The sequence below is a fragment of the Gavia stellata genome, chromosome 2 (assembly GCF_030936135.1).
Source record: "Gavia stellata isolate bGavSte3 chromosome 2, bGavSte3.hap2, whole genome shotgun sequence".
Taxonomy (NCBI): Eukaryota; Metazoa; Chordata; class Aves; order Gaviiformes; family Gaviidae; genus Gavia; species Gavia stellata.
This window is the reverse complement of record NC_082595.1, coordinates 28,429,629-28,456,353: the sequence shown is the minus strand read 5'-3', so window position 1 is coordinate 28,456,353 and position 26,725 is coordinate 28,429,629. Positions and strand designations below refer to the sequence as shown.

The following is a 26,725-nucleotide window of genomic DNA, read 5'->3' as shown; positions in this document are numbered from 1 at the left end:
TGATTAAATCATGGCTGTATGTTCTTTGTGGAGGACTCTTACTGCAGTTTTATGAAATTCTAAGGGAAGTATTAAGACTCTGTAGTATAGTGTTCTCATCTAGTTCAAGCAGAGAAATTATTTTGTAATTCTAAGTGCCATCTTTGATCTTTTACTTGATTCTTAGAATACAATTTTGCATCCTTGTTTTTTCTCCTTACAACACTACCTGTATTCCTTAAACATACAGATGTATGGGTGCCATACCATTTTATTATCCACAAAGCACTACTCTCTAGTTTGAAGTGTCATATTTTCTACTCATTAAATTAGTTATGTTGATGGCTACTTGCTAGCAGTAGGCAGTGAAATAATTCTTTTAAGTTGAAGTTAGTAGCTTTATGTAAAATGATTAATTATTGTAGTATGAGTAGCCCACAATCACTAAGTAAATTCTAGAGAAGTTGTATCCTTCATCCTTTTGGTAACTCTGGTGTTCTCATGGCAAGATAATAATTTCCCATATTCACAACTGTCAGATGGCAATGAACCCACTAAATTTTGATACCTAATTTTAGCCTATGTCATGTTCTTCTCTTCCGGAAAAGTCTTCTGAATACCCAGATACATGTGGAAGGAATATATCTAAGTAGCATACTGCATTTGAGGTATATATATTTTAAGAAGGATTCTGCATTCTCTACTGGAGGAAATATTGTAAAGGTACATAGTCTTTGGATAAAGAAAAAGAGAAAAATGATTATCTACCTACCTAACAGTTTTCTTTTTCCAAACAATATGACTTAGTCATCAGGAGAGAAGATGAGACAGAAGAGGAACAGTTATTGAATACCATGGATTTGCATTTATTGTGACAAGGCAAAATTTACTGTGCCTTTACACAATAAATGATAGTACTATTTGTTCAGACCATGGTTAACACAATGTATGACTGAAATTAAGTAGTTTACAGTGAGAGGGAACTTACAGAAGTGACTGTCAATCCCTACCTGCCATCTCCCCAACCCTTCCTGAAGTTTAAACCTTCCTAGACCAGTTGGAAGATCTATACCTCCTAACAGGTCAACAGCTCAGCAAAACCTAGGTAAAGTAGTTTACTGTAAGAACAGGTAATTCCAAATCCAAGAAGCATTAAGTGCTCCAAAGAGGGAGGTGACAAGATGTGGTCTGGTAGAAGGAAAGGTTAGACTTTTTTTTTCTTTTTTTTTTTTTTTTTTTTTTTTGTTTGTTTGTGGGGTTTGTTTTCATTTGTTTGGGGTTTTTTTTGGTGGTTTTCATTTGGGTTTTTTTTGTGTGTGGGTTTTTTTTTGTTTATTCTCCCCCTGGATTAATGACTAATGCATACATAGCAAAAGGAGCTTTGGATCTTAGTGTTTCCTGAATTTGGATGCATACTGGGAAATCCATGGGAAAAGGGGCTCCTGTGGATTCTAGTTTGTGAAGGCAAACAAAAGATAAGTTGTCAGTGTGAAGCAGAATCTGTATTTAGATGTGCTGTGAAGCATCTGCTTGCTTGTTATCTGAATCATAGCTTAGATCTTAAATACAAGCACTAGCCTGAGATATCAATTGTTTCCTTTCATTTCTGTTTATGTGAGCTTTACATCTATTTTGTCTACATTAGGACAATTACTCTTAGATATGAGTAATCTTATTTACTTTTAGATTTACCTAATCTGCATTACTAGGAAATTCCAGGCAAAGAAATACATTATTAGGTCATGCTTATGCCTTTTTTCGCCCCAAAATGGGATACTAAATGTCTTAAAGGTCAAAAGTTTTCCGGAATAGGTTCTATAGGGTAAAAGCTAACGAAGTTTTACCTCCATATGTTGCACAGCAAAGTTTTAGAACTTTGGACAAAGTGGTCTGTAAGAAAGAAATATCTTCTTGCGACCTCAGTAGCTGGAAAAGCTCTCCCACAGGCAACTAGAGAAAAGGGAGCACACTGAATCTGGGAGGGCTCTGAAGAGGCATGCAGCAGAAGGCCTATAGAATATGACTGTAATTAAAAATGCAGGATTTTATTGTGCTGTACCATGCTTTCAGAAGCAGATCTCTTTGGATGCATTCATAGTCTTTCCTGTATGACCATCATGTTGGTGTCAAACTGTAGGGTTTGACAAGTGTACATGTACAGTTCAAGTGGTTGTCCTGAGAGACTACTGAATAAAGGTGCATTTGGCATATGCCAAAGCCTGTTGACAATTCTATTTAAAGATGGGTATACCAATGCAGACTTAATGTGTACAGTTTATAAATACTTGGCAAATACTGCACTTGACTCTTGAAGCTAGTTGGTGTCCATTAAAATAAAGTAAATGGACAATTCAGCAATTATAAGGCAATAGATTGTAAAACTGGTAATGTATGTTGAGCTTTGAGTAGATTCTTTCTGATACCAATTGTCGCTGCCCTGTTCACTTAAATTTTGGAACATATACAATTTTAATAAAACAAAAGATGTACCAAAAGCAAGGTAATAAATTAAAGACTTGTATGTGGATCTAACTTGGCTGTTCCTTACTCCTTTTTTTAAGACATCGTAGTTGTATTGTTTGCATTTAGATTTAAATCATTGCGTGCTTTTCTAACTTATCAACATCTTATTATATCTTTTCTTATGTCGCATCTATTTTAGAACATTAGGAGGGATTTCTGCAGCTGTGGTTGATAACAGAAGTCACAGTAAAGATAATAAAATAAAGATAATAAAAATAAAAATAGAGGCAAATCACAGAATTTCTATTATAAATCTAAATGCAGCCCAAATCTCAGAAGAGAGGTAGGAATTGCCAAACGAACAAATGCTTGTAATTTTATCATATTAATTAGTTGACAGGTCAGATGATGTTTTCTAACCTTTGTGTGCTAGCAGGACTGAACAATATTGAAAATATAAAACTCCATTTTAATTGAAATGTATATTAAAAAAGTGAGAAAATTTACCTTGAATAAAAGTATTCTAATAGACGAGAACTAAATACATTGCCTTTTTATTACAGTAATTTCACAAGTAAGCTGGAATCCATACACTACTGGTTTTGAAAATTGCTGATGGTTAGCGCTAAGCTATCTTAAATTATTGTTAAACTTTTATGTGGCATCTGCTAACAAAAGGTTAATGTGAACCTGCAGTAAAACCACAGAAGGCTTGATATGCTGCAGTGTTTTCTGTGCTAAGTCCAGGGACAAATCTACTTCAGATATACTGCTGTTGTTGCCAACTAAGTTTTTAATAGGTAGTGCCATACTAACCTTTCTAGGAGCTGAAATGTATTCTAGCAGATATTCTCAATCCTTTCTGAGACTGTAAGATGGTCCAAACACTTTTTAGAGAGAGTAATTTAAAATCCGTTTCCTTAATGAACCTTGAAACAGTTTTGTTAATACAAAACCTTAAGCATTCAGAGTGATTCTCTCCTTCCCCATAGGAAAAATGAATGACATTTTGGTGTGCTGTCCTCTGTTTTCATTCAAGATATTCTCTCATGCTGCAGGTTGTAGGGTCAGGGTTTGACAGGTACCCCTTAATTTTACCTTTCATACTTAAGGCATTCATTAAAATACCAAACCTTGAATAGCAGCCACTAAACCTTTTCAAGTGAATAATGTTCACTTATGACACACCTCTACTCAAGGGAAAATGGAGATATGGGAAACAGTGTGTTGTATTTTTGACTGGTTGGTACTGAATACAATGTGCAATTAATTCAGCATTGGTCTTCATTTGATGCCTATTTTCTGATATTTAGATGGACATTTTGGGCATCCAGAATTTGAAGTGCTTCCCATAAAATGAAGACAAAAAGTGAAGTATTGGCATTTTAAAGAGGAGATGCCAGGAGAATAACTTCTACTCATACATTTTCTTTCATACTAGATACATTTCCGAAAACGTGAAATGTTAACTTCAAAATAGACTTTGATATGCTGTATTTAAGGAAAGAGATTTACTGATTTCTTGCTTTTTCTTTCTACAGCTAGTTGATGTGGAAAAATGGGTATGTGATTCTGTCTTTTATTCACTTGATCCCAAATGTTTCATGTTGCCACTGAGTCTAACCTGTCTGTTTTGATACCCTCTGTGTTCATGATCCTTCAACTTGCATGGCTCAAAAAAAGAGGCGAATACATGGTCATGTAGGATCTGGTCATTCCTGAATTGTCATACCAAATTTCATGCTACCACAATGACTTTTCTCTCTTTTAATTTGATTGTAGAATTGTGTAATATAAATATATGATTATTGCCTGTCAGTTTTGAGCCTTGCTGTCTAATGTTATAACTCCATTCTGTAACCCACCCTGTCTTTTCCAGTATAGACACTGTAATCCTAAAATGCATGACAGTAAGATAATTAATACTGATAAATAATGTGTGATGCTGTATCTAGCTACATATCATACATATACAAAATATTTAATGATGGAGAACAGCTGCTACAGAATAAAAAAATCGTTCATAGATCTTAGCAAATAAAGCCAAAGCACAGCTCTCTGCTGAATGTGTTGTTAAGGCCTTTCCTAATGTGTCTGTGTGTACCATGCATATTTGTTTGGGCATCTGATACAACTCCCCTATATGGGACATATTTACGTATGTTTTTCTCCACTGTAATCTCTAACATCTGCATATGTATGAGTTAGTGGTCATAAAAGTGTGCATAGAATTGTTTGTTCACATTTAAAACGTTAGAAGTGTCTCTGAAAGCTTGGACTGTAATAGGCCTCCTTGATTTCTTAATACTTAATTTGAGCTGCACATGATCAGAAACAACCTCAGACATCCTTTGGTATATGGCCAATGACATAGCTAGACCACTGGTCTCACTTTATTTCAGCCAGACATTATAGAATTTTAATCTGTGTTTATTACATGTTTATAGTAAGCAGTGACTCAAGTTGTAGCTTGCTTGAGACTCCTGTAGGTAAGTACATGGTTTAAATGGTGGCTTAGGCTTTTCAACACCCTTTCTACTCATGTGTTCCCAACTATTTGCCATGTGACATACCTATGTAGATTTTTATAATATTTATTAAACAATAACTGTAGTTAAGTATTAATTTTAGCATTGTATCAGTATGACAACATTATCCATATTCTGTGAATCTGATACTTGTGACAACCAGCAAATTTTTATATGGATTGATTTAGAATGTTTTTAAGCCATAATGATGGTCAGGTTATATTCTCATTTTGTCCACCTGTTTAATTACAAGTGTGAGGGCTTGGTTCTAAATCTTTAGATTCTGTGTTTTTATTCCTATGAAGCATTTTGCTATAAAGAGAAAAACACTAATAAAATTGAAGTTCAGTAGTATACAGGCACCTGGCCTCATACTTCCATGATGCATGAAATATTGTAAGCCAGAAGTTTATTGGTTACACTCTGACACAGCTTGTTTTTGACTGAAGTATTCAAAGAATGTGTTCTTGGAAAATATTATATTACCTGCAGAAATAAAGTCAGATCTGCATTTATTTTTTTTTAATTCAGAATTTAGTAACATCAAAATCTTACACTTTGGAAAGACTGCTTCACAGAATTGTGTCCTTAAACCATTTTAAAAATAAATGGTTCTCATGACAGCAGAGCTAAATGTTTTGTTCCAAGTTATATTGGCTAAAGACTTTTCCTAATAGACCGATTCTGTAATCCAGACAACCTCCCATCTGATGGTGATGGAGTTTATGCTAGCTTTACTTCAAATATGAAATGATTTTATCTCAGATGAGCCCCACTTTGCCCCGTGAAGCAGCTTTTAAACCCCTCTATAATTCCAGAGTGTTACCAGAGGTCTTATGGTGGACTGCAGATGTACATACTGAATTAATGCAGCAGAAAGCTGGCTGTTGCACAGCTGCATTGTCACTGAGGCCAGACACCTCATTCTAATACATATACTTCTTCATAAGCCATTTTCCTGTGTAGACACCCAAGATTAAGTGTGTTCAGTTATGTCTATGTATCTGTGGACACCTTGAAGCCCAAGCCCAGGGCCTGAGTTAGACAAGCTTCATGTCAAATTAATGACCAAATTCGTAACTGAACCCTGCTGCAAGCAGTTTCATGCCTTTCAAAGGATAAGCTGAAGTCATCCACTTCTGAGCTGTTCTAGCCTGCAAAGCATGCTAACAAAAATTTGGGAAGGAATTACTCCAGTTCTGCTGTGCTTCTCCTGTTGAGTAACTATCATTCTTCTGGTCATTTTATTCCAAAATCTTTATTCTACTGTAAGGTATGTGCTGGCAGTTGAAGCTAGGGCTTAAATAAATGGGCTTTTTCCTTTTGTCTCTCTGCAGGTGTGACTGTGAAGCTTGTAGGTCTGCTTCAGTGCAGAATCAAAGATTAGTTTAAGACATCTCACCAAATGTAAAACCCAATGGAAGTAAGGCTTACCTTTTCCATCCCAGCCCCCATTTCATATCTGAAAATGGCTTTTCTACTTTTAGTGAAACTACCAAGGGGGGAAAAAGCCAACATTTGATCAGAGGGATTTACTAAATTTCAACTGAAAGTTAGAAGACACTGAATATATCTTATTTACAGAAAAAATAACAGTAATGAAATAAGCTGAAATTGAAGAATGCGTAGTGAAGGGAATTCCTTTCAACCTGCCTGTCATTTTTTCTCTTTTAATATATTTATTAAATAAGGCAAATAATTTTAAAGTGTCTGTCACTGTGTATTAGCAACTATTGGTGTTTGCAAATTTGAGATTTCAAGGTTGGTGCTGTATACGTTTAAAGGAATTCTGTTCTCATAAAAGCACCTGAATGTCTGTCTTGACTTAACAAATGCTTAGCACTGTAACAGAATTCACTGTAAGGAGCGGGAATTTTCAAGGGCATCTATGGGTTCCAAAACCTAGCCTTTTTTACACATTTGCCTACATATGGTTGGTGAATGATTTTGAAAATTTGACATTAAGAGCCATCGAGAATGATTGTTCTCAAGACAGATTACTCTGAAGAGCTTTTTAGCTGAAGGGAAACCAGGTGTATTGGTTCTTAAATGTAGAGTGCAGGGGACAAGGATTTTCATCCTTATACTGGCTAATGGCAAAGCTGTGGTAATTATAACATTGTAGGATTGTCTGCAACTTTTAAATAGGCAGAGGAACCTCTTCTGCTGAAGGTAATGGTAAATCTTTTTCTCTTCCCCTCAAATAGTTATTGTGTTAGCTCAGTTTTATGCCACTAGTAAAACTAATTTTAAGTTTCTTTGGAGAAAAGAAACTTGCAGAGTAAGGAAACACGCTTTAGACACTTTTCAAAAGAATTGCTTTCATTACAGAGACTTCTGAGTTGAGAAGTGAATAAGTTATGGCTTTGAGGGTATAACAAGAACTTCTAAGTGGATTTTGACTAGAGGAAACAAGCTAGAGTTCCTGTAGAGTTTGGACTGAGCTGCAGAACAAAGCTTCATCAGAGAGAAATGGTTGCAGTACTATGTCTTCAGTACCATTAAAGTAATTAATTGCACATCCATGCTTTATAATCAGTGAGATTTTCAATCATTAAATGAATTATCTAAGGACTTGATTTTTTTTTTTTTTGAGGATTTTTTTATTCACACTAAGTTCATTTACTTAAATACAGATTTCTTTGTCAGATTACTGTGGTGGGAGAATATGCTAATTGTGCACAAATATTTGATCCTTCAGCTTAAAAGAATTTGCATTCAAATTTTGGATATAACAGACTGCAGAGATGGCTCAATGTAGGGATTAATATCAGCAGAATTAACATAGGATCATTCAGTTATTTTCATACAGATCTCAAGGGAAAATGTATGATGTTAAATGAACAGGCATTTTGAAATGGAGTGACTATGGAAATACTGCTTAAAATGCCACATCTACAGCTATAGTTTCAACCACATCTGCAGTTCCACCCTTAGTGTACTGTACATTGTAGCGGACGCTAATTGCTGCCCAAGTCCTAATTCACATCATCTAGAGAAAGTAATACATATTCTAAGTACACTTTTTCTTTGCAGAAGACATCTGTGTGGAAATCTGACTGAAACTTATTTTAGTAGAATAGTAGCATTTCCAACTGTATACTAGGATTCCTTTGGTATTTCTCCTTCAGTCCATATTATAGATCTGAGAATTTCAAGCTGTGTTCCATGTGTAAATAGTATTTACTGTGAATTGCAGTAAACTGTCTACTTTTGGTTTACTTGTTTTCAATATTTCTTGATTAGGTTAGTGTATAGATCTGATATTTCTATGTAAGCAAATACAATACTATAAGAATAGTATGAAAGATATAGTCAGGAGATAATCTCTAAATTAAAAGGATTTTAAAACTAACCTTGGCAACTTTGCTATCAAAAATTCCAAATAAAATAGCATTACTATTTTGCTCTTTTCATCTAGCCAGAGAGCCCAAGAATTAAGGTGAGATTATGGTAAGTTAGAAGGCATTTGAACAATCGTAGTAAGTGATACACTACCCAAAAGCTGCCCAAGGAACCAAATAATGTAATAGCCCCAAAACGGCTGTAAATATTTACGTTAACAACACATCCTTAGTGTCCTCAGATAAAGCTTCAATAGGTTGTAAATTTTATTTATTTATTTAATTAATTTTGAGAGAGGGAGAGAACAGTTAGGATGATGGATAGAATGATGGGTGTTATGTGCCTCAAATCTGATAACTGGAGATCCTACAAAAAATCAATGTATGGTTTTTTGTTTGTTTGTTGGGGTTTTTTTGTCATGTAGCTGAAATCTACATTGTGCAGATAAATTTCATCCTTAATGAGTGTTAAGACTGATTCATACTGGATATTGCATACTTCTGTATGGTTTGTTAAAGTGTATACAATGCCACATTTCAAATGTAGAGGTGACCAAGCTCTACTATCGCCAGTGCAGCTCCACTGGTAGACTAGGAGCTTTGCGTATAACTAAAATAACATGTCATCACAATTTGATCTCTTCATTTACTTTTAGCTGACTTAGTGTTGAAGTGTACAACAACTATTTGTCATACTTAGTGACTGTATCGGTCTGTCTTTTTATCACTTTAACACTTTGGTGTTAGTGTTTGGCAAACAATAACTTTCAAGAGCAATGGATGTTAGAATGACATTAAGAACAGACCTATAACTTGAAATTTCTGTCTGTTTAATTTTCAAATATCCTTCTGAATTGCTAATGTTAGTCCAGAAACTCATGTGCACTGTTGTTCTGAGGCACAGAGAGTAAGCGTGTAGGAGCAGAAAGTTCTTCCCACTGCAGAGGATGAGTTGGAGAAATATCCTGTGTAACAGCCTGTTGCCTACCTGGAGCGCATAATTTCTGTTGTTTTGCTTCAGGGTTTTTTGTTTGTTTTCCAAGCTGGAAGTGAATGTTTTTCAAAGTAAGCATTCTCCTTTAGCTAAGAAGGGATTTGGTCTAAAAACCTTGGAGAATGTTCTTGCAGAAGGGTGTGACAGGAGTAACTGGAACCTTCTGCCCCGTCCATTTGCCAGTAGCTGGGCAGCTGAGGCCTTCACAGTTCAATGCAGGTAACTTCTCAGGTTTGGCCTGAAGTTTCACAGGGCCATTGTCTTCACATTTGTGGACATAATGTGCATTTAAGTGTTTGCCGTGAAGAGAAAGCATTTTTACAACAATTAAGTTTCAGAATATTTCTTCCCCTGGTGTTTTTGAAGCAGTATGTGGATATATGTGTTCAGACTTCCCTCACCCACTGTTATCTTTCAGGTTTTCTAGGTTGAGGGGGACTGTTCATGGCACTTTCTGTCTCTAAGGATGACATGTAAATCATCTTCAAAATTATTACGGAACCAGAGTAATTCTAAAGAACACAATATGACAGATGCAAACAGATGACAATTGTTTATCTCTCATTTGTTACAGCTCATTTAATATGTCAACTGAAGAGAATGAATTGTTAAATCTGGTATTCCAAAAAATCAAGCACAAGAAGCTGCTGTATCATTTTAGTAATCAAGGGAAGAGATAAAGTATTCACTTAAATTTGAAGCTAGTTAAGAGATTACAATCAAGCAGTTAAAAAAAAAAAGTATCAAAAAGAGAACCAGAAGGTTTCACAAAAGGACTGTTGTTTAATGTACTTGTAATATGGAAAAAAACAGTGGGGTTGTGTGGTTCTCAGAATAAAATTTCATAGATGAATGACAGCTGGAGGAGACTGAGGTCTTTGGCTCTAATCTCCTTGATAAACTGAAGCATGATGGCAAATGAAATTCAGTATTGACAAATATAGGAAAGGTTATATTAGAATTAATCATGTAATTAACCAGTTTCTAGATTAATGAATTTACACCCCATCCCCCACTGTAGACAGCTCAGCAAAGACTTCTGATTAGTTTCTGGAGCCACCCAGTAAAAGCAAACAAAATATTGGGGTGACAAGAAATGGGATGAATAATAATGCCAAAATGATCATACTGTATTTTAGATCCCTGGTTTATGGGTATGGTGGACAGGGTGCATGATCTTTAGTTTTGGTCAATGTGTTTCCAAGTGTCTAACTACCAAATAGAAGACTTTTAAGAATAGAAGCCTGTGAACATTTTGAGATCATTAGATTATACTTTTTTTTTTTTTAGCTAGAACATCTTGTACATCCTTGAGAACAGATACTTCTGTTTTAAAAGCATGTATGAAATGAAAGCACCCAGTCTTGCTTGGAAGCTCTCCAGTTACACTCTTTTTTCATGTGGATAGAGATTTGCTGCCAAACTTCAGTCTTCAGCTTCAATCTTTGTGATATCAAAACATGAACTGATGAGGTCAAAAGAGGAAAAAGTGGCCATAGAACTCTCACAAAAAACCCCAAATCACTGCATGTAACATAACATATCACTCTCCTTTTATTCTTGAGCACCTCCATGAAAATTAACCTAAAAATTTCCATAAACTACAGACATCAGTCATGTGGCACTGATTTTTTTTTTTAACCACAGCATGAAATATTTGTAACATTTTAATTTTCTTAATTTATTGTGCATTTACATATGATATGTTACTACAATAGTGTTGCTCTCCAGCACTGCACTTTGAATGCAGGACTTTACAACTCGCATTGTACTTAGAAACTATCTGCAGAGCAAGTTGTCTAAGATGATCAGGCATGATACCTGATTAACCTGTACTGTATTTTATCTTTAAGCAATAAGTATTTAATGTGCTATATTATTTAAAGTAAAAAAAATCTGAGAAAACTATTACATAAAAAAATGATGAAGCCTTGTTCTGAGCAGCTGTTTTGCTTTCTACCACAAGCTATAATTATACAAATTGCAATGATAAATGTTCCTTTTAAATGTGGTTTGTAGTTCTGTGTATCCTACTCACTTTTTCAGGGAAAACAAATCCATTTTTAAGCACCTGAAAGCAAATATTCATTTCACATTTTCTCTTTTTTCCCCCTTCTCATGGCTCTACAGAAATTTATGATGAAGGTAAGCAAGTTAAACATTTAGTAGTATACTTTCTGTGAATTCCTACAATTTAATTTAATTTATTCTTTTTCTTTATTTTTAACATCAGCATCAAACTTGCCTTTGCTAAAATAGCACATACTGAATTTTGTAAAAGTTTGGTTATAGAAACCACAGTGACTGTAATTTGGATTGGGATTATTGGTTTATTTAGTTCATGAAGGACCAAAGACAGGCACCTTTGTGGAAAGAGGACTCTGGTCTGGCTTCTCTAATTCTCAATTCATCCTTACCCTTTCAGTGAGAACGCAACACTGTCTGGTAAATAAGAAATCTTGAGTCAATGACTGAATAACAAAAGTCCCAGTAAAACATTTGGGCATTTTGGAAAGTGGGGACACCACACTATTTCTTCTGTCACAAGAATGCTGTTGTGATGGTATGGTGTCTCAGTGGGGTGAGTGGAGAGCCATTGGGTTGGGGTCACTGGCCCTTCACTGCCTCAGGTCAGTAAGCATGTGCAGGAGCTCTGCTTCTCAGTGCTCTTTTTTTTTTTTTTTTCCTTCAATTTATTGAGACTATGACAAGGCACTTAGTGAACCTCTGAACATTTTGAATAACTGGCATATGAATAATTGGCTGTGATTTTAGCCAAGATGTGTTGGTTATCCATTTTCTACTTTTTCCTTTAATTATCAATGTCTATTCCAAATTCATCTTCTAAAATGATTTCTTTACTGATTTTTTTCATCCCTTAATTGTTTGCTATTCTGTGATCTTCCTTCATTGTGACTCTCCAAAAGGGAGGAATTCTGGGCTAGATAAGCAGTGCTATTTTAAGGGCTGGATTTAATGATGTCAGAGGAATTTTCTTAGCATGACTCCTCTGCTGATCCATCTTTTCTTCCCACTCAGCTGTCTGTCTTATTCTTTATCTGTGAGTTTCTTTCTCAAGTGACAAGGATGATTCACATTCCTTGTATCATACAGCAACAGAAAAAGCTTAGGCACAATCCTTAACCTGTGAAAAATGCCTCCCTCCTCCACTTATTTAGCTCTAAAATAACCAGGAAGATTTTTATTAATTCCTTCTATCTCCTGTGCAGTGAAGGAGGAGGAGTATGGGGGAACAGAAATCTTCACTAGCCTAAGGGAGAAATCAGTAAATTTTATCCTCTTGGGCAGTTTTTTTCCAAACCGCTGAAAGTGCTTGAAAGTAGGAGTTTGTAATGGAAGCATTGCCTCAGCCATAAATATAAATATTTGTTTTACATAGAAGGCTGGAAATGAATGATCAATATTATTTATTTTTGATTTATTTTCACTGCTTTATCTGCTTTTCATTGATGTGAAGTTTCCCATTGCTGGGAAAGTGATAACATAAATGTAATGTTGGAAATATTAATCATGAAGTATACTTGAAGTGTTTCTAATTATGTGGCTGTTTATTCTGCCTTCTGACAGGTCAATATTAGCAAAATTGGGATCATTTAGCATGGTGCTGGCACAAATGTTTATGATCATTACCAATTATTCCAATCTTTTTAATACAGATAGTAAGATATCTCTGTGTTCTTAACTGAATAAGACATGCTCATTATTTTTATTGGACAGTTGATTTATTCAGGTTCAGGCTTTTATGTGATATTTTTATAAAGCATAATTACACATTGTAATGCATCTTTTAAAGCAAGCCATCCTTAGGAAACCTATAGTTTAGCTAAACTCTTTTTTTCTGTTCTTTGGCTTGGCACAACACATGAAATAGGAAGTAACTGCTGATCATGTCAATTAAAGAAGTTTGTTTTGTTTCTTTTTTCTTTTTTTTTTTTTTTTTTTTTTTTTGTCACAGTGGCCATCATTATCTAAGAGTAGGTGTCAGCGGAGTCATCAGTCATACTGATCTCCATACCTGAATTTTTATGGCACTTACTGTTTTGTAGTGAATACTGTGAAAAGTCAATCAACTAAATAGTGATTTAAAACTAAGCTGTAAAGACTAGAATATGTATAGCATATATAATGTCTTGATACGTTCAACTTCCTGTTTGTCATTCCGTTGTAAATGGTATATAGGCTACAGTGAGACAAAGAGGTTTTAGACTGGTTTGAATCTGCCCATTGGTGTTGCTGTTATTTGGTATGAGCAGGGTGAAGGGATGTATTACCACAATGCCACATGTTGGTGAATTAATTTACTTTGCATGTTTAAATTCTAAGCAACTAAATGCTGTGGGTTTGGTGCCAACCACTGGAAATGGCAGCCCAAGAGCATGGTAATTGCAGAAGGGTCTCATTAGCATTTTTGGTTTTTGGTAGAGGAATTCAAGGCTTCTGGGCCTGGATGCTGTTACTTTGGAAAGGAAATTCTGTCTTTTTTGTGTCAAGATTTTTAAAGAAAATGGATACTTATATGAGCAAGAAGAACATGTAAAACTCCTTGGCTCACACTCTGTAGCTTTGTTTGTAGTCTTCACTGCTTGCAGCATTTTCAAGTTCTCTTATGCTGCTGGAGATGGAATTTCTCAGCATTGCTATTCCAAGTGTGAATTGTTTAGTTCTCCCTGGCTAATCTTGTCTCACAAGCCTTCTAGCTCTGTTCTAGGGTTACTTCACAAGTTCTGCAGTGACTCAGCCTATTTCTAACATTTTGTTTTCACAAACACATTTTGTTTTCACCACTTCTTGGGGTTTTCTGGTCTCTTTGACCGGCATTCATCCCACAAAACTGAAATGCCTGATTTAGAGCCATGCATATACTAAGCTCCCTCTGTAACCACAAGCAGAAGCGTACGTATCATCAAAAAGTTGCTCAGATTTTAGGTGAGCTCAATTACTGTCCAAAAGTGCCTTTTTCTCTCCACTGGCTGTTTAGTTGCCTTAGTCTAAACTAATCTTAGTTTGTGTCTTGTCATCAAGAAATTCTTTTAGCTTTTCGTAAGCTGTTACTCATCATGCTGGTATTAATAAAATGAGCCTTCTTGTGTTTTTCAGGTGGCTGTTGCCAAGTATTAGAAAGAAGCTCTCGTTAGTCATCTGAAGAGTTGTTCAGTGTGAAAATATTTGGACAGTGATATAATTGTGGGGAGTAAGAGGTCTCATCAAGCACTTAACTGTGGTGGTCTCCAATTCTAGTCAGCTTGTAGGATTGCATCATCTCTGCTGTTTTTAGATAAATACTGGCCTCCATGAGCATTGGTCTAGAACAGATTAAAAAATTGCATATTAATAATGAAATGAATAAATGAGTAGTTCTTGCATTGCTATGGAAACATCATTTTGAGCATCCTCTCTACAGAAATGGTTGTAGCATCACACAAATATTTATGTGTAGAACTATAGTGAGATAGTTTTAGACTGTGGGACATCCTTCCCTCTGATTCCTGCCAGTTCCTTTTAGTCTTTTCCCAGTTTCTTTCACTTCATTGCTAATTCTGCCATCATGGAGTTTTCTTTCTCCTGAGTGAGGACTCAAAAGCTTTCAAGATCTACATTTATTCCACATCCTTTCAGTACCTTTCTTTCTAGCTTGCAGATTACTAAATGGGAGCCTTTTATTAGCTTAAATGCAGGAAGGCCTAAAGAATGATATATAAACAAAGCACATGTTCCTTGTTGTGCACTCAGTTTTTTTTCTAAAGAACCAGTTCAGGTTAAATATTTGTATTAGCCTGCTCATTTAAAAACTTTCATCAGCCTCTTGGAAAAAGGCATTGATGCCAACAGCCTTACATCTCTGGTCTTGACACAGATGGTTTCTGACTGGGAACAGCATAGACCAGGGCCTAAATATGCTTTTACTCAGAATGCACGGTAGTTGATTTTTTTCAAGCCAATACTTGTGATCAGACCCACGTTTCTTATTTGATTTCTCTTTCTAAAGGATCAAAACACAGTTTCGGAATGTAATGACTGCTCCTGAATGTGAAATTTGACAGCCCCAATGTGAGTTCCGGGGAAGGGACTTTGAGAAGGTTCCATCACTGGTGGCTGCAATTTCCTGCTTGGTTTATTATTGTCGTGGTGATGGTTTTTAATTTAAAAGGGTTCAAAGCAGGTAACTGTAGGATATCCTGTGTTTAATTATATACTTCTGCTTATACATTTGAACTAAGTGTCTAGATTTAGAGATAGGATCTTTTTTTTCCTCGTTCTGTAGTTTTCTAACAGTATAAATGTTAGAAATAAACTACAGAACTTCATGCAACTTAGAACACACTCATGATGGAGAAAATAATGCTTTCGCATTTCCATTTGCAAGTGTTTTTATGGAAGTATAGCTGTCCTCTGTTTGACATGCTGTTGTCTCCAGCATCTAAGTGTAAGATGGCCATCATTAATAGAAACAATTAGCTTTTCCCCTCATCCAAGTGTGTCACGTTTATATTTAAATATGAAAGTCAGCAATATTTTTATTTTAACTACCAAGTTGGTGTGTTTTGAAATCATTGTTCCATTATTACATGTTGCAGTTTTAAGCTGCTGTTAGCATTTTAAGTCTGTGACAACAAAAAATTCAGTAAGCATTGATTTCCCAATTGGCTTTGGCAATAACATGTTAGGCTGTGTTTCAGAGGCTTGCTCCATTTTAATAAAGTGTAAGTACTCAGTGCTTTAAAGGACATCATTGTTTTACTCCAGTGTACATATGAAATAGCCACTAAAAGTTGTATTTGAAACTTTTAACATTATCTTGCCTTGTAAAATATTTGTGAAGAAAACCAGGGAGCACATTGCTTCTTTTCCTGTATAGATGCTCTTACATGTTAAAAATTTTCAGTGCCATGAAAATAGTTGTGTACTATTTTTTTTAGAAACCCATTCAGAGCAATATTGAGTGGTCCTAAGTTCCATCTAGACCATTTGGGCTGGTGTTTCCTTTGACTGGGTCTGGGGCACAGAGGAAATACTACACTAAGCAGCTGGTTGCAATTAGGTCATAATTTACCATTACTGTAACTTATATGGATTGCATTTTTGAAGGATTTACTACTGATGTCTTGTAGCTTACTGCTTCAGTTGATTTTTTACTTTAAGTCCATCAAAACTATACTTCCTTACAGTCTAGTCTTTGTACTGTCATTTTCCCTATATAATGTGCCACTAATTTCATTCTGCTGTTATAGGCTCATCATGGAATGAGGCAGGAAAAGCCATTACATCGTTCTTAAAAACTCACTGGGTTATCTTGTATGATTTTTCTAGAGAGCATGCTTCAGTTCTTGTGTTCTTGTGACACATTCAGTATTTTTAAATTGCTCTCATGGGTGACTAGAATTGTCTGAATAGCCACGTGGTAAATGCAATTGCTGTCAGGCTTTCTCAAGCATTAGATTTCTGAATCATGACAATGTTATGAAAGCTTTGTTTGTACATGCACAAAACACTGAAATAACTATCGTGTTTAATTACATGTTTTCACATGTTTGAATTTGGTACCTACCTCCAGCTCATAGTTTTTTCCCTTTTCATACATTTGGAGATTGTGTAGACCTGTAAAGAAAAGTCAGCAAAGAAATGCTGGCATTTGCTTGCAGTAGAGTACTCACTGGTCTAAGAAATGTTTTCTTTAGTAGAAATAAGGCTGTTCTCCTGAAAAGAATCAAAAGGTAATGGCTATTTGAATTGAAATCTCCTTGGATGCCACAGGGTATTCACTAGTCTCTAAAAATTCTCATTGTAAGTGAGGTTTCCAGCAGTACAAGTGGCTCCAAAACACTTGTTCAATGTCACCATGATTAATTTCCTGCAGCTTTTCATGTATGGCCACAAGTGTAGCAATGCAGCCATAGGCACAGTGGTGCAAGTGCTACTGTGTGAATTAACATCAATGAAACAACTGTTTTAATCTGTCAGGTGATTGCATGTCTGTACATATGACAGTTGTGTATATACAGAATTGTATAGATATAAAGGGTTTGTTGGCTCATGTATAACGTGTTTTACTGCAGGATTGGTATTCATAGTAAAATATATAGATTTTTGTTCAATCTAATGATAAATATTTCATGTTATGCTGCTTCCATTATTTGCAAATTTTACTAGATAGTTCGTTCTTTTGGCTTTTTAATCCTATTTGTATTAACAAACCAAGTTAAATAAATTTTTCGCAATTTTAACTTATTTTCCTTCTTTATTTTTGTCTCAAGATAACACTCTTTATATCAGATTAAGCAGCTCAGATCTCAGTAGTCTATTCTCGTTGCCTGGTCTAACAATGCATTGAGCTTGAAAGCTGTTTATATATTTTGAATGCTAATTTCTTCAGCTCTAATTGTTGTTGTTGTATTCTAAATTGGCTTTGCTTCGGCAATGGCTTTTGGGTAATGAGATGACTCCAAATTAATCTTGTATTCCAGCTGCAGAAATATTAGACTAGAGATGGGCAGTTTATATGATGTTTTCACAAGCAGTGTGAATTTGCCCTATATGCTTTCAATCTCAATTTATTGACTGTAGTGTTTACCAGTTCTAAAGGCTTTATTCTAAATCCCAGATTCTTGGAGGATAAAATGAGGAGAAGAGTTTTGTGTTCATATAATTGATACTCCTGAATGGTATATCTTGTAGAACTTCAATGGGTAAATTCTTCTTTGAACACAAATGTATTTTTCTCCAGCCTGGTTTTATTCAGGGAATGTATTGTCCAACTTAGAAATTACACTGAAAATTTGAAATTAAAAACATAAAGCAAGTAAGACTCATGATAAATAATGTGATTGCTAGAAACTTGCTTGCATTATAATGCCATTCATATATTAGTGCAAAAATCTGTGGGCATGATGGATTGAATTAGTCAGGATTGTGGCTTCCAAGAAGTCTTACTTGCAGTGTCTTCTGAAATATTATTATTTGAATATTACTAGAAACTTGGTAAAACTTCAGTGGCACACCTCATCTTGGAATGTTGCATCTTTGCCATAGAAGTCTACTTGTTATCTTTTAAATTTATTTTATTTTATTTTTTAACATGGAAAAGTTACTGTTTTCTGCAACATTCTTGGTAGGAATGGATTATTTTGAAAATCAAAGACTCTTTCAGTAGACAATCACAGCCCAACAGCTACTTAGTATGCAATTTCTGTCATAAAGATAAATGCTGAGTATTTAGTTATGACATGAGCCTTTAAAATGGGAAATTAACTTATAGGTATGTGCATATCCTGGAAGGCAGGCTCCAAAATGGAAGGCAGTTTCATAGTACCAGTTTTCTCCTGTATTTTTCTGTGTTTCATCTTTTCATTTTCCCTCCATGTGGATGGCTTGATTATAATTGCCTCTCAGAAACCTTTAAGTGGAAAATGCTTGAAATGTTTTTTGCAATTCTTTGTTTTCTGTCTAAGAAACAGAAAACTTGCTTGCATTTGTTAATGGATAAAATAATATTGTTTAAAAAGAATTACTTTAATCCTCTTGGGAAAAATGATCTAAAAAAACACTCCCCCATTTTTCATAAAAGTGAATAAAAGTTTTTTGAGCCAACCTTTTCCTGTCTGGCTACAAATGGGCATTTAACAAAATAGGTGCAAGATAGACAAATCAATATGGCCAAAACAAGGGCAAGCTAACGTAGCTGTGGTTTTGTTGATCATGCTATTCCTCTTATCTTTTGTAAAACAGGCAACCAAATCTATGTGTAAGATATCAAATTTATGGCTAGTAACACAGAATAATTTTGATAAAATATCAGTGAAATTTCAAACTTATGTCCCTATTAGTGACTTTTGTGGTTGGGTAGCTATGCCTGCTGCTGATAAAGCTTCTGAGCAAATCTGAAATGTTGGTAAGGTAGTACGTTCACAGCAGTTTTTCCCCTTTTCCCCAATATGATGAGCAGCGGACATTCAGCATTCATCTTTGGCACAATGGGCCTGACATTCCTTGTGCCTTTGGAAAAAGTGGTGGTAATAATGGAAGCTCAAAGCTAAATCTTCATGTCTTACTGTCAAGATGGTGTCTGTGACAAAGACCGTGACATTTATTCTTTCTTAATAAAAATTCACGTCATTCAGTCTTCCAGAGAAACTATTGAATGTGCCTCCCTGCATTTTGACTGCTACGCAGTTTGTTGAAAATCAAAATATACCTTGTGTCTATCAAGGTGTTCTCTTCTCAATAAAGATAAAAACCAGAAATTCCTGGCAGTTTCTTAAAAGTGCTGAAATTACTATTTTTTGAAGTGCTTGCTTCTTCACCACCTATTCCTCTTTTTTTCTTGACCAAGTAACTCAAAGATCAACAAGTAGTATGCTAATGGATAAAAGATAAGGAAGGACAGCCAGTAAACGAGGAGGGGAAATAATTGTGTGTTGCCACCATAGCCATTCAGTTAAATTGATCTTCACCACTGAAATGAAGCTGCCAGAGAGATAATATAGTATGATTGTTTCCAGTTTATTCTGTAATGAATCTGATGCTCTAGTCAAACAGAAGGTCAATCTACTGTGATAAAAGAAAGGCTATAAATGCTGTATATAAGAAATTAAATTAGAGTCCTACATGAACGAATAATGCTGCTTATGGAGTTGTCACATTTATAGACTAAAAACTGTGTATTTATCGATATTGCTTGAAGAGTGTGATGTGCATAATGTTACGTGAGATGTTCTGTCAGAGGAATATGGACTTATGCCCTTGACAGTGTCTTGTATGACAGTCTCTGCTCCTGACCAATGTCAGTCAGCTGCATCTCAGTCTAAGGAATTCATAAATCTTCAGCAGAAGTTGAAAGGTTGCTTATGCTTTAACAAGATTTATTTATTCTTTCATGAGTGATTAAACTGATTATAGATAAATAGAAACCATAATGAAAAGTCTGTGAAATAAATGGTTGCTGTTTCTTGGGATAAAAGTGAATTTTATTACTTTAATTTTCTTTCACTCAAGTTTTATGCTGCATTTCTCAAGAGGAACATTTACTTGGGCATAATTTCTGAATTTTCACAACCCCCAAATCCTGTTGAGTTAGCTTGGATGTCTTTGAGTACTTACCTGCCCTAGCAGATGAAGAATTCGGTCTGATAGTATTTAAGCACTGTGGGGCAAGCACTCTGGAGGTTGATGATCTGCAATGTGGTTGATATATCATTAATACTTTCTAGTAAAACAGGGACAATACTCTAGAAGCTCCCTGTGCATACCTTCTGTATAGAAAAGTATATCATGTGAAGGGAAAATGGGTGAATGTGGAGAGATTTAACCTACGTAAGGGTGTAGAGGGTAGCGTGACATGCATCAAAGCTGCTCTTCTCTAAAGTCTGCCTGCTTTCAGCCCAAGGAAGAAGGATTCAAGCTTCTAGAATACATTTTATACCAAATTGGTGATGGTACAAAGTACACCGTTTTCCCTCATCAGTGAATTGAGCATGTCTCATAGAAGAAGTCAGTAGCTTCTACATTCGCCTGTCCAAATTCTACCTTAGATCTCCCCCAAGGACGTAAAAGGTCAATATATTAAGAGGCAATCAAAACTAAAGAGAACACATTCATAAAACTACCTTCTTGAACTAAACCCTGAATAGTGTTTTACAGAAATGCTGTTTAAAGGAATAGACTTCTCTGTCACAGGGCAAATACAGATTGTCCAGAGGTTGATGAGGATTTATTTTTTCTTTTTTCTTTCTTAGAAGCCTGATTTTATTACAACAAACCGGTATATCACTTCTCTTTATCTTTCAGTCTGCACAAGGTGGTGGTCATCGAACACTACTCTATGGGCATGCAATCCTGCTGCGCCATTCCTACAGTGGCATGGTATGTAACAGGAGTTGATAGCAGCAATATTTTTCTGTTTTTCAATGTATGAAAGTTATGTTTGAAAGTGCCCAGACTATTGCCATTTACTGGTATCTGGAGAATTATTCACATCAAACAGGCATTTTAGCTGTGGTTCATGGAAATCTTTGAGAAGGGTAGATGCTTGGAAATACGAAACTGAGCTGGTTATATCTGGGTAAGTGCTAAAACTAAGTCTGGCTCCATAGTGATGAGTTCTCTGTTTGTCAGTCTTTTTGAGTTGGTAATTTCTCATTTCTTTTCCCTTGGATATTGCATGAGCTGCGACTGCATCCACAGCTGGCATCTGGCTGGCAACCTGAACATATGTTGGAGAATGAGTGGAAAAGGAAATTCCTTCTTGCACATATTTTGGACAGAAGCCTTACTCTTCAATTTCCTGATGAATTATATAGGTTCCAAACTCCTTAACTACAAGTGAGGCTTCATGGAGCTGAACTTTGATGCAACCAGCTCCTTTATTTCCACTCTCACTATTCCCATCTCAGTGGAAAGATAACCTGGATAGACTGAGAGGTTATTTTAGAACATGTATCTTTGTCAAGTCTCCTTGAGTGTCATTCAGTTTATCAGTCATATGTGTTCTTGATAGTAACTAGTGGGGATAATTTAAGAATAGTTAATCCTGTGTTAGTAGGTTGATGGCTTTTTACATTTCAGTGGATTATCAGACGTGAGCAGTACTAGTAACACATGCTTTTTTCTTTTGATAGTATCTATGCTGCCTCTCTACATCTCGATCTTCAATGGATAAGCTGGCTTTTGATGTAGGGTTGCAAGAGGACACAACAGGTAAACACTAGTTTAAAAGTCTATGTAATGAAGAATGCTTTCAGTCTAAAAATCAGAATAGAGACCTATAAATACATATAAATCACGTAAAAATTAAGACTATTTTAAGGACTAAAGAAACAAAACTGAATATTTCCGTGTTTTACACATTCAGTATCTTATATTTACATTTTCTAATAGATTATGTAATTTCTTTTCTATAAGATATAAACATGTCTATTGATATTTAAATATAAATTTATAATATTGAATATAAGTAAAGGAATATTCCCAAGTGGTTATTCCTGTAGAAGCCTTCTGATGAAAATTTTTTAAACTTGTATTATTTTAAATAAAGATTCTATTAAAGTTTTAGAACTGCTGGTGACTTGGATTTATTTGTATTTTTAAGACTGACATAGCTTCTTACAATGCCATCAGTTTGGTGTAACTCTTTAATTAGAAAAAATAAGTTTGCTTGTTTTTTAAAGCCTTGCTCTAGCTGGGAGTAATAACAGTGATAACAGCAACAATTGAACACTTCCAAGATCAAAGAGATTTTTTCTGAAAACCGTGCTTTTCATTCAGGAAGTATATCTGAAAGCAAGGTTTATCATGGGCACAAAATTTGTGACTTTAATGCTTATAAATATTCTGGGGAATTAGAGACACTAACAGTCAGTAGAAGTGGAAGAACATAATTGAATCTGGATTTATGAGATCTTTCAAATATTATTTTAAGCGATATTGTAGATGCTTATTTTTATTGCCCTTAGCAATAGGTTGCTCCACTTTTTTTGTCCTAATTGTCGGTGGAATATTCTTCGATGTCTTTCCCAGAACCTGGAATGAAGGTGACAGAGAAGCTCTTTAGCAAAAGCAGCCTGGACCAGGTTGCCGAGAACACAGAGAGCTGCCTCCTTACTCAACTCTGGAATCACTGTTCCAGAGGTTTTGCTGTCTTCTGCATATGTGTATTATTTCCAGCTGAGTTTCTGACAAGGTGGTGCAGGAGTGATATTAGTTCTTGAAAACAAATGAATACTTGGTTTACCCAACTGAAAACCGAGTCAGAACTTTAGGATTGAGAGAAAATGTGAAAGTAATGGCAATAATGTTGAGCATTTTCTTTCTAATTTCTGTCTCTGCTACTACTCAATAATGATATAGGTGAGGCATGCTGGTGGACCATCCATCCTGCTTCTAAGCAACGATCAGAAGGAGAAAAAGTGCGTGTTGGAGATGATCTTATTTTAGTCAGCGTCTCTTCAGAAAGATATTTGGTAAGTTCTGTAAGAATATCTGTACAGTGCTTCCTCTACAGAAAAAACAGTTAATAAAAGTGTTACAATAAAGTCTGGTTTATATTTCCACTTCCACAAAAGTATAGCTTAATGTGTTCAAACTGGTATTTGATACCATTTTGCAAACAAAGACACTGAAGGTAGCTGCTTTTTATCACTGGTTTAAATAACTTTCTTCATCATCAAAGTGTCTCCCATTTGTTCTGTAATGAAACTCTTCAATGCTTTAAGATGAATCTAATTTTGTATTCTTGGTGTTTCAAGCACCTGAAGTATTCTATCTATGAAAAAAACACCTGAGAAGAAAATCAGTCTGCTGGAAGCTTGTGTAAAATCAGCCCCGCTGATTCAGCAAATGTAGCTACAACTGAAAAAAGGATCTTTTAAAGAGGAGTGTTTTTAGCTTTGTCAGGAGGACTGTCTCTGATCTGCATATAACATTAAAGTCTATTCTATATTATTCACTCTTTTTTATGCTATAAAATGTTATTTCTGAAAGTTTTTTATATTATTTAGAAAAAGAAGTGAAGCATTTAATAAGACTTAAAAGTAATGTTTTTTTTCTTTTTGATAAAATTGAAAATGCACTCCCTTCTTTTGGAAACACATAGAAAAATGATAATATAATTATTAGAATATAATTTTAACTTCTAGTTAGAAGCTCAGTAAATCATTTAATGAGTAATTTTTTGTAAGTAGACATTCTGACAACTTTCCAATTGTCTTTACATTTTAAAATTATTTTTAATAACTACTTTTATAGAATTGTAATTAGACTTACTGGAAAAGCAACTTATTGTGGACAAAATGGATAAGAAATCTAATTCATGAAAAAGTTTCAAAGATGTCGAATTTTGAAATTAATTGAATTGCTGAATTGGGTTGCTGAAGTTGAATTTTTCTCCAAATTGTGTCTCTGTATAGGTACATGTCTGAACTCATACTTTCTGCCCACTAATTAGTAAATCAGCTCAGCCTTTTATATCATTTAGGGTTTGTGCCTCAAGTGTTGATTCTCAAGGCTGTCATATGTACTTTTATACAGCAAGAGACATGATGCTGACTGCAGAGACTGGTTTTCCCCAACATGTGGTGTTAATGCATACTATGTATACTATGTCTTCCATGCAAAATATCAATATACTAAAAATAAATTATATTTTCAGTGTAGAGAGAAACAACAAAAAACTATGTTCTTGATATTTTAATCTCTGTATTATAGTCTTAAAATGGTTTAGAGCTAGATTTTAATGAATAGTTATTAAACCTATTTCAGTTGTTCAGCTCTGGTTTGAGAGAAAGAAGGAATAAGGATTCAGCAGGTTAATTTTGCTCTTACATGCATTCACCCGCACATTTTTATGAACAGATGTTTTTCCAGACTAAATTAAGAGCTGGTGAACTACGTAGCTTCACAATCATAAAAATATTTGTGCTTTTGCTACCTACTCAGTAGTTATATTAGCACTGTAAATAAAGCAATGATACTTTTATGAAAATTCAAACAGTTGATAAAGACTGAATTAGCCAGTTACCAATGAGTGAATATTTTTTATGAAAGCTGTCTCTCCACCTCAAACTGTTAGTCTTAATCCATTAGGCCATCTACAAAATAACTTCAAAAGATGTATCTTTTGAAAATAATCACAGTATTTTCATTTTGAGTGCAGTGTCATATTCTAGTCCCTATTTTCTACCACCCTTAAAGGAATGTAGCAACTGATACCTTTTACAATAGTTAGGACTGCGGAGAGATGAAGTTATTTTTATGAATCCACTTGGATAGTGAGATCAAATAGGCACTATTGAATCCAGTTGAGGAACGCTTGTTCTAAGGGTGAGGAACTCCTCGGATGGATTCCTTAACAGAGTGATGTTCAGCAGGATGCTGAGAGTTAGGTTTATGTACATTGTGTATTTACAGTTAAAACCTTAGGAAAAGGTAAGTTTTCTATCAAACATTCTATGTTTATATGCTGTTAGGAACAGGATTGGAATGTCACCTTTTTATATTGCAATATTGCTCTGTTTTCAAGCAACTTGCTAATTATCTCCAGATTAAGACAAACAGATTAACAAACCTGGGGCAAAGATGTGTATGTAAAAGTAACAGATGAGTAGAGTTCATTCACAGGGCATGGCTTTTGCAAAATATAGTCAGAACTTAGTTTAATTTGTATAATAAAAGGGGAGAGCAGAACTACGTCAGCTTCATAGGTTAGTCTTCCAGTTGTCCCAGTGCAGCTTAATTATTGATTCCCCCCCCCCCCCCCCCCCCCATTGACTTTATTGCTTTATGATCTCAGTGTAGTCAGTAGATTAGTGTTCAGACCTGATTTGGTTGGCAACCACTATAAAAGTATTAAGAAAATGTCAGGACTTTTCTATAGTTCCCCTTCCTTGCTTTCCATCAAAAAAAGTTTTTGGGGCGATTGACTATTTTTTTGCCCTGAAGAGTCATCTTTTTAATTGCAATGAACAAGAGCAAAACTGATAGGAAGATTAGTGTTAAAATAGTAAGCAAAAGGTCCACAGATGTGGATTTTGGCTGTTGACTCACAGCAATGTCCCTGGGCAAGTCATTCAGTTGCTCTGATTCTCATTATCTCTACCTATACAATAGGATTTTAGGTTCTTATTTTTCTGTGTAGCGTTTCTGAGGAAAAGCACTTACATAAGTGCTTGTGGCATTATATAACACGCGAGCTGCACTATTGCCAGATCCTTCGGAGAGGAAACTTGGCTCTGCTGAACCCTCTTAGCATAGAGCAAAAAGCTGTAAATATTGCCACCATTTAAGTTCAAGCCAGAGTTGCTCCGTTTCCTTTCTTCAGGCAGTGCAGGCTGACGAACAGATTTAATATTTCCAGCATGATTCCCCATCTTGTATATATTAGCATGTACCCCTACACTGAGGTTTGCCTATGCCTGTAATTATACACCATGATTGCTTTCAAAATTGCCAATTTTCAATAGTTCAGAAAGTCAATTAATTTTAATTTCTTGCAAATTCATGAAGCATCTGGATAACTTAGTCTTTTAAACATAATTCAAGAAAAAGTCCTTAGACATGAAGTTGAAATACAAAATGCATAAATGAAGATAAAAATGAAAATTAGTATCAATGAGGTTAGTGTTATTCTGGCTAAGAAGTCAGGAAAGAGGAAAAAACCCCAACTTTCGATCTACAGTCCACAGACTTCGGTACAAGGCACAACAGTTTCTGCACTGTGATATATATGTAGTTGCTGAGTTGCTGTCTTGACTGTAATGCTGATCCGCAGCTGCATTATGCAAATCTGTGAACAAACCTTGAGGTTTATTACTTTGACTTAAATGACTTTTTGTTTTGTTTTGTTTTTTTTTCCTGAATGCTGGAAACTAATATGAAACAAATTGGAAACTTTCCTTTGAAGTGTAAGC

The 26,725-nt window shown here is 35.2% G+C and overlaps 1 protein-coding gene across 1 annotated transcript in view; it reads left to right on the top strand.

The window, feature by feature from the left end:
- The window catches only part of RYR2 (ryanodine receptor 2), a 443,307-nt gene that overhangs the window by 153,566 nt on the left and 263,016 nt on the right, over positions 1–26,725 (top strand). The window contains exons 5-7 of the mRNA XM_059830672.1: positions 21,111–21,185; positions 21,941–22,019; positions 23,169–23,281. Of these exons, the coding sequence (XP_059686655.1) occupies positions 21,111–21,185; positions 21,941–22,019; positions 23,169–23,281 (267 nt within the window). The remainder of the gene's footprint in view (positions 1–21,110; positions 21,186–21,940; positions 22,020–23,168; positions 23,282–26,725) is intronic.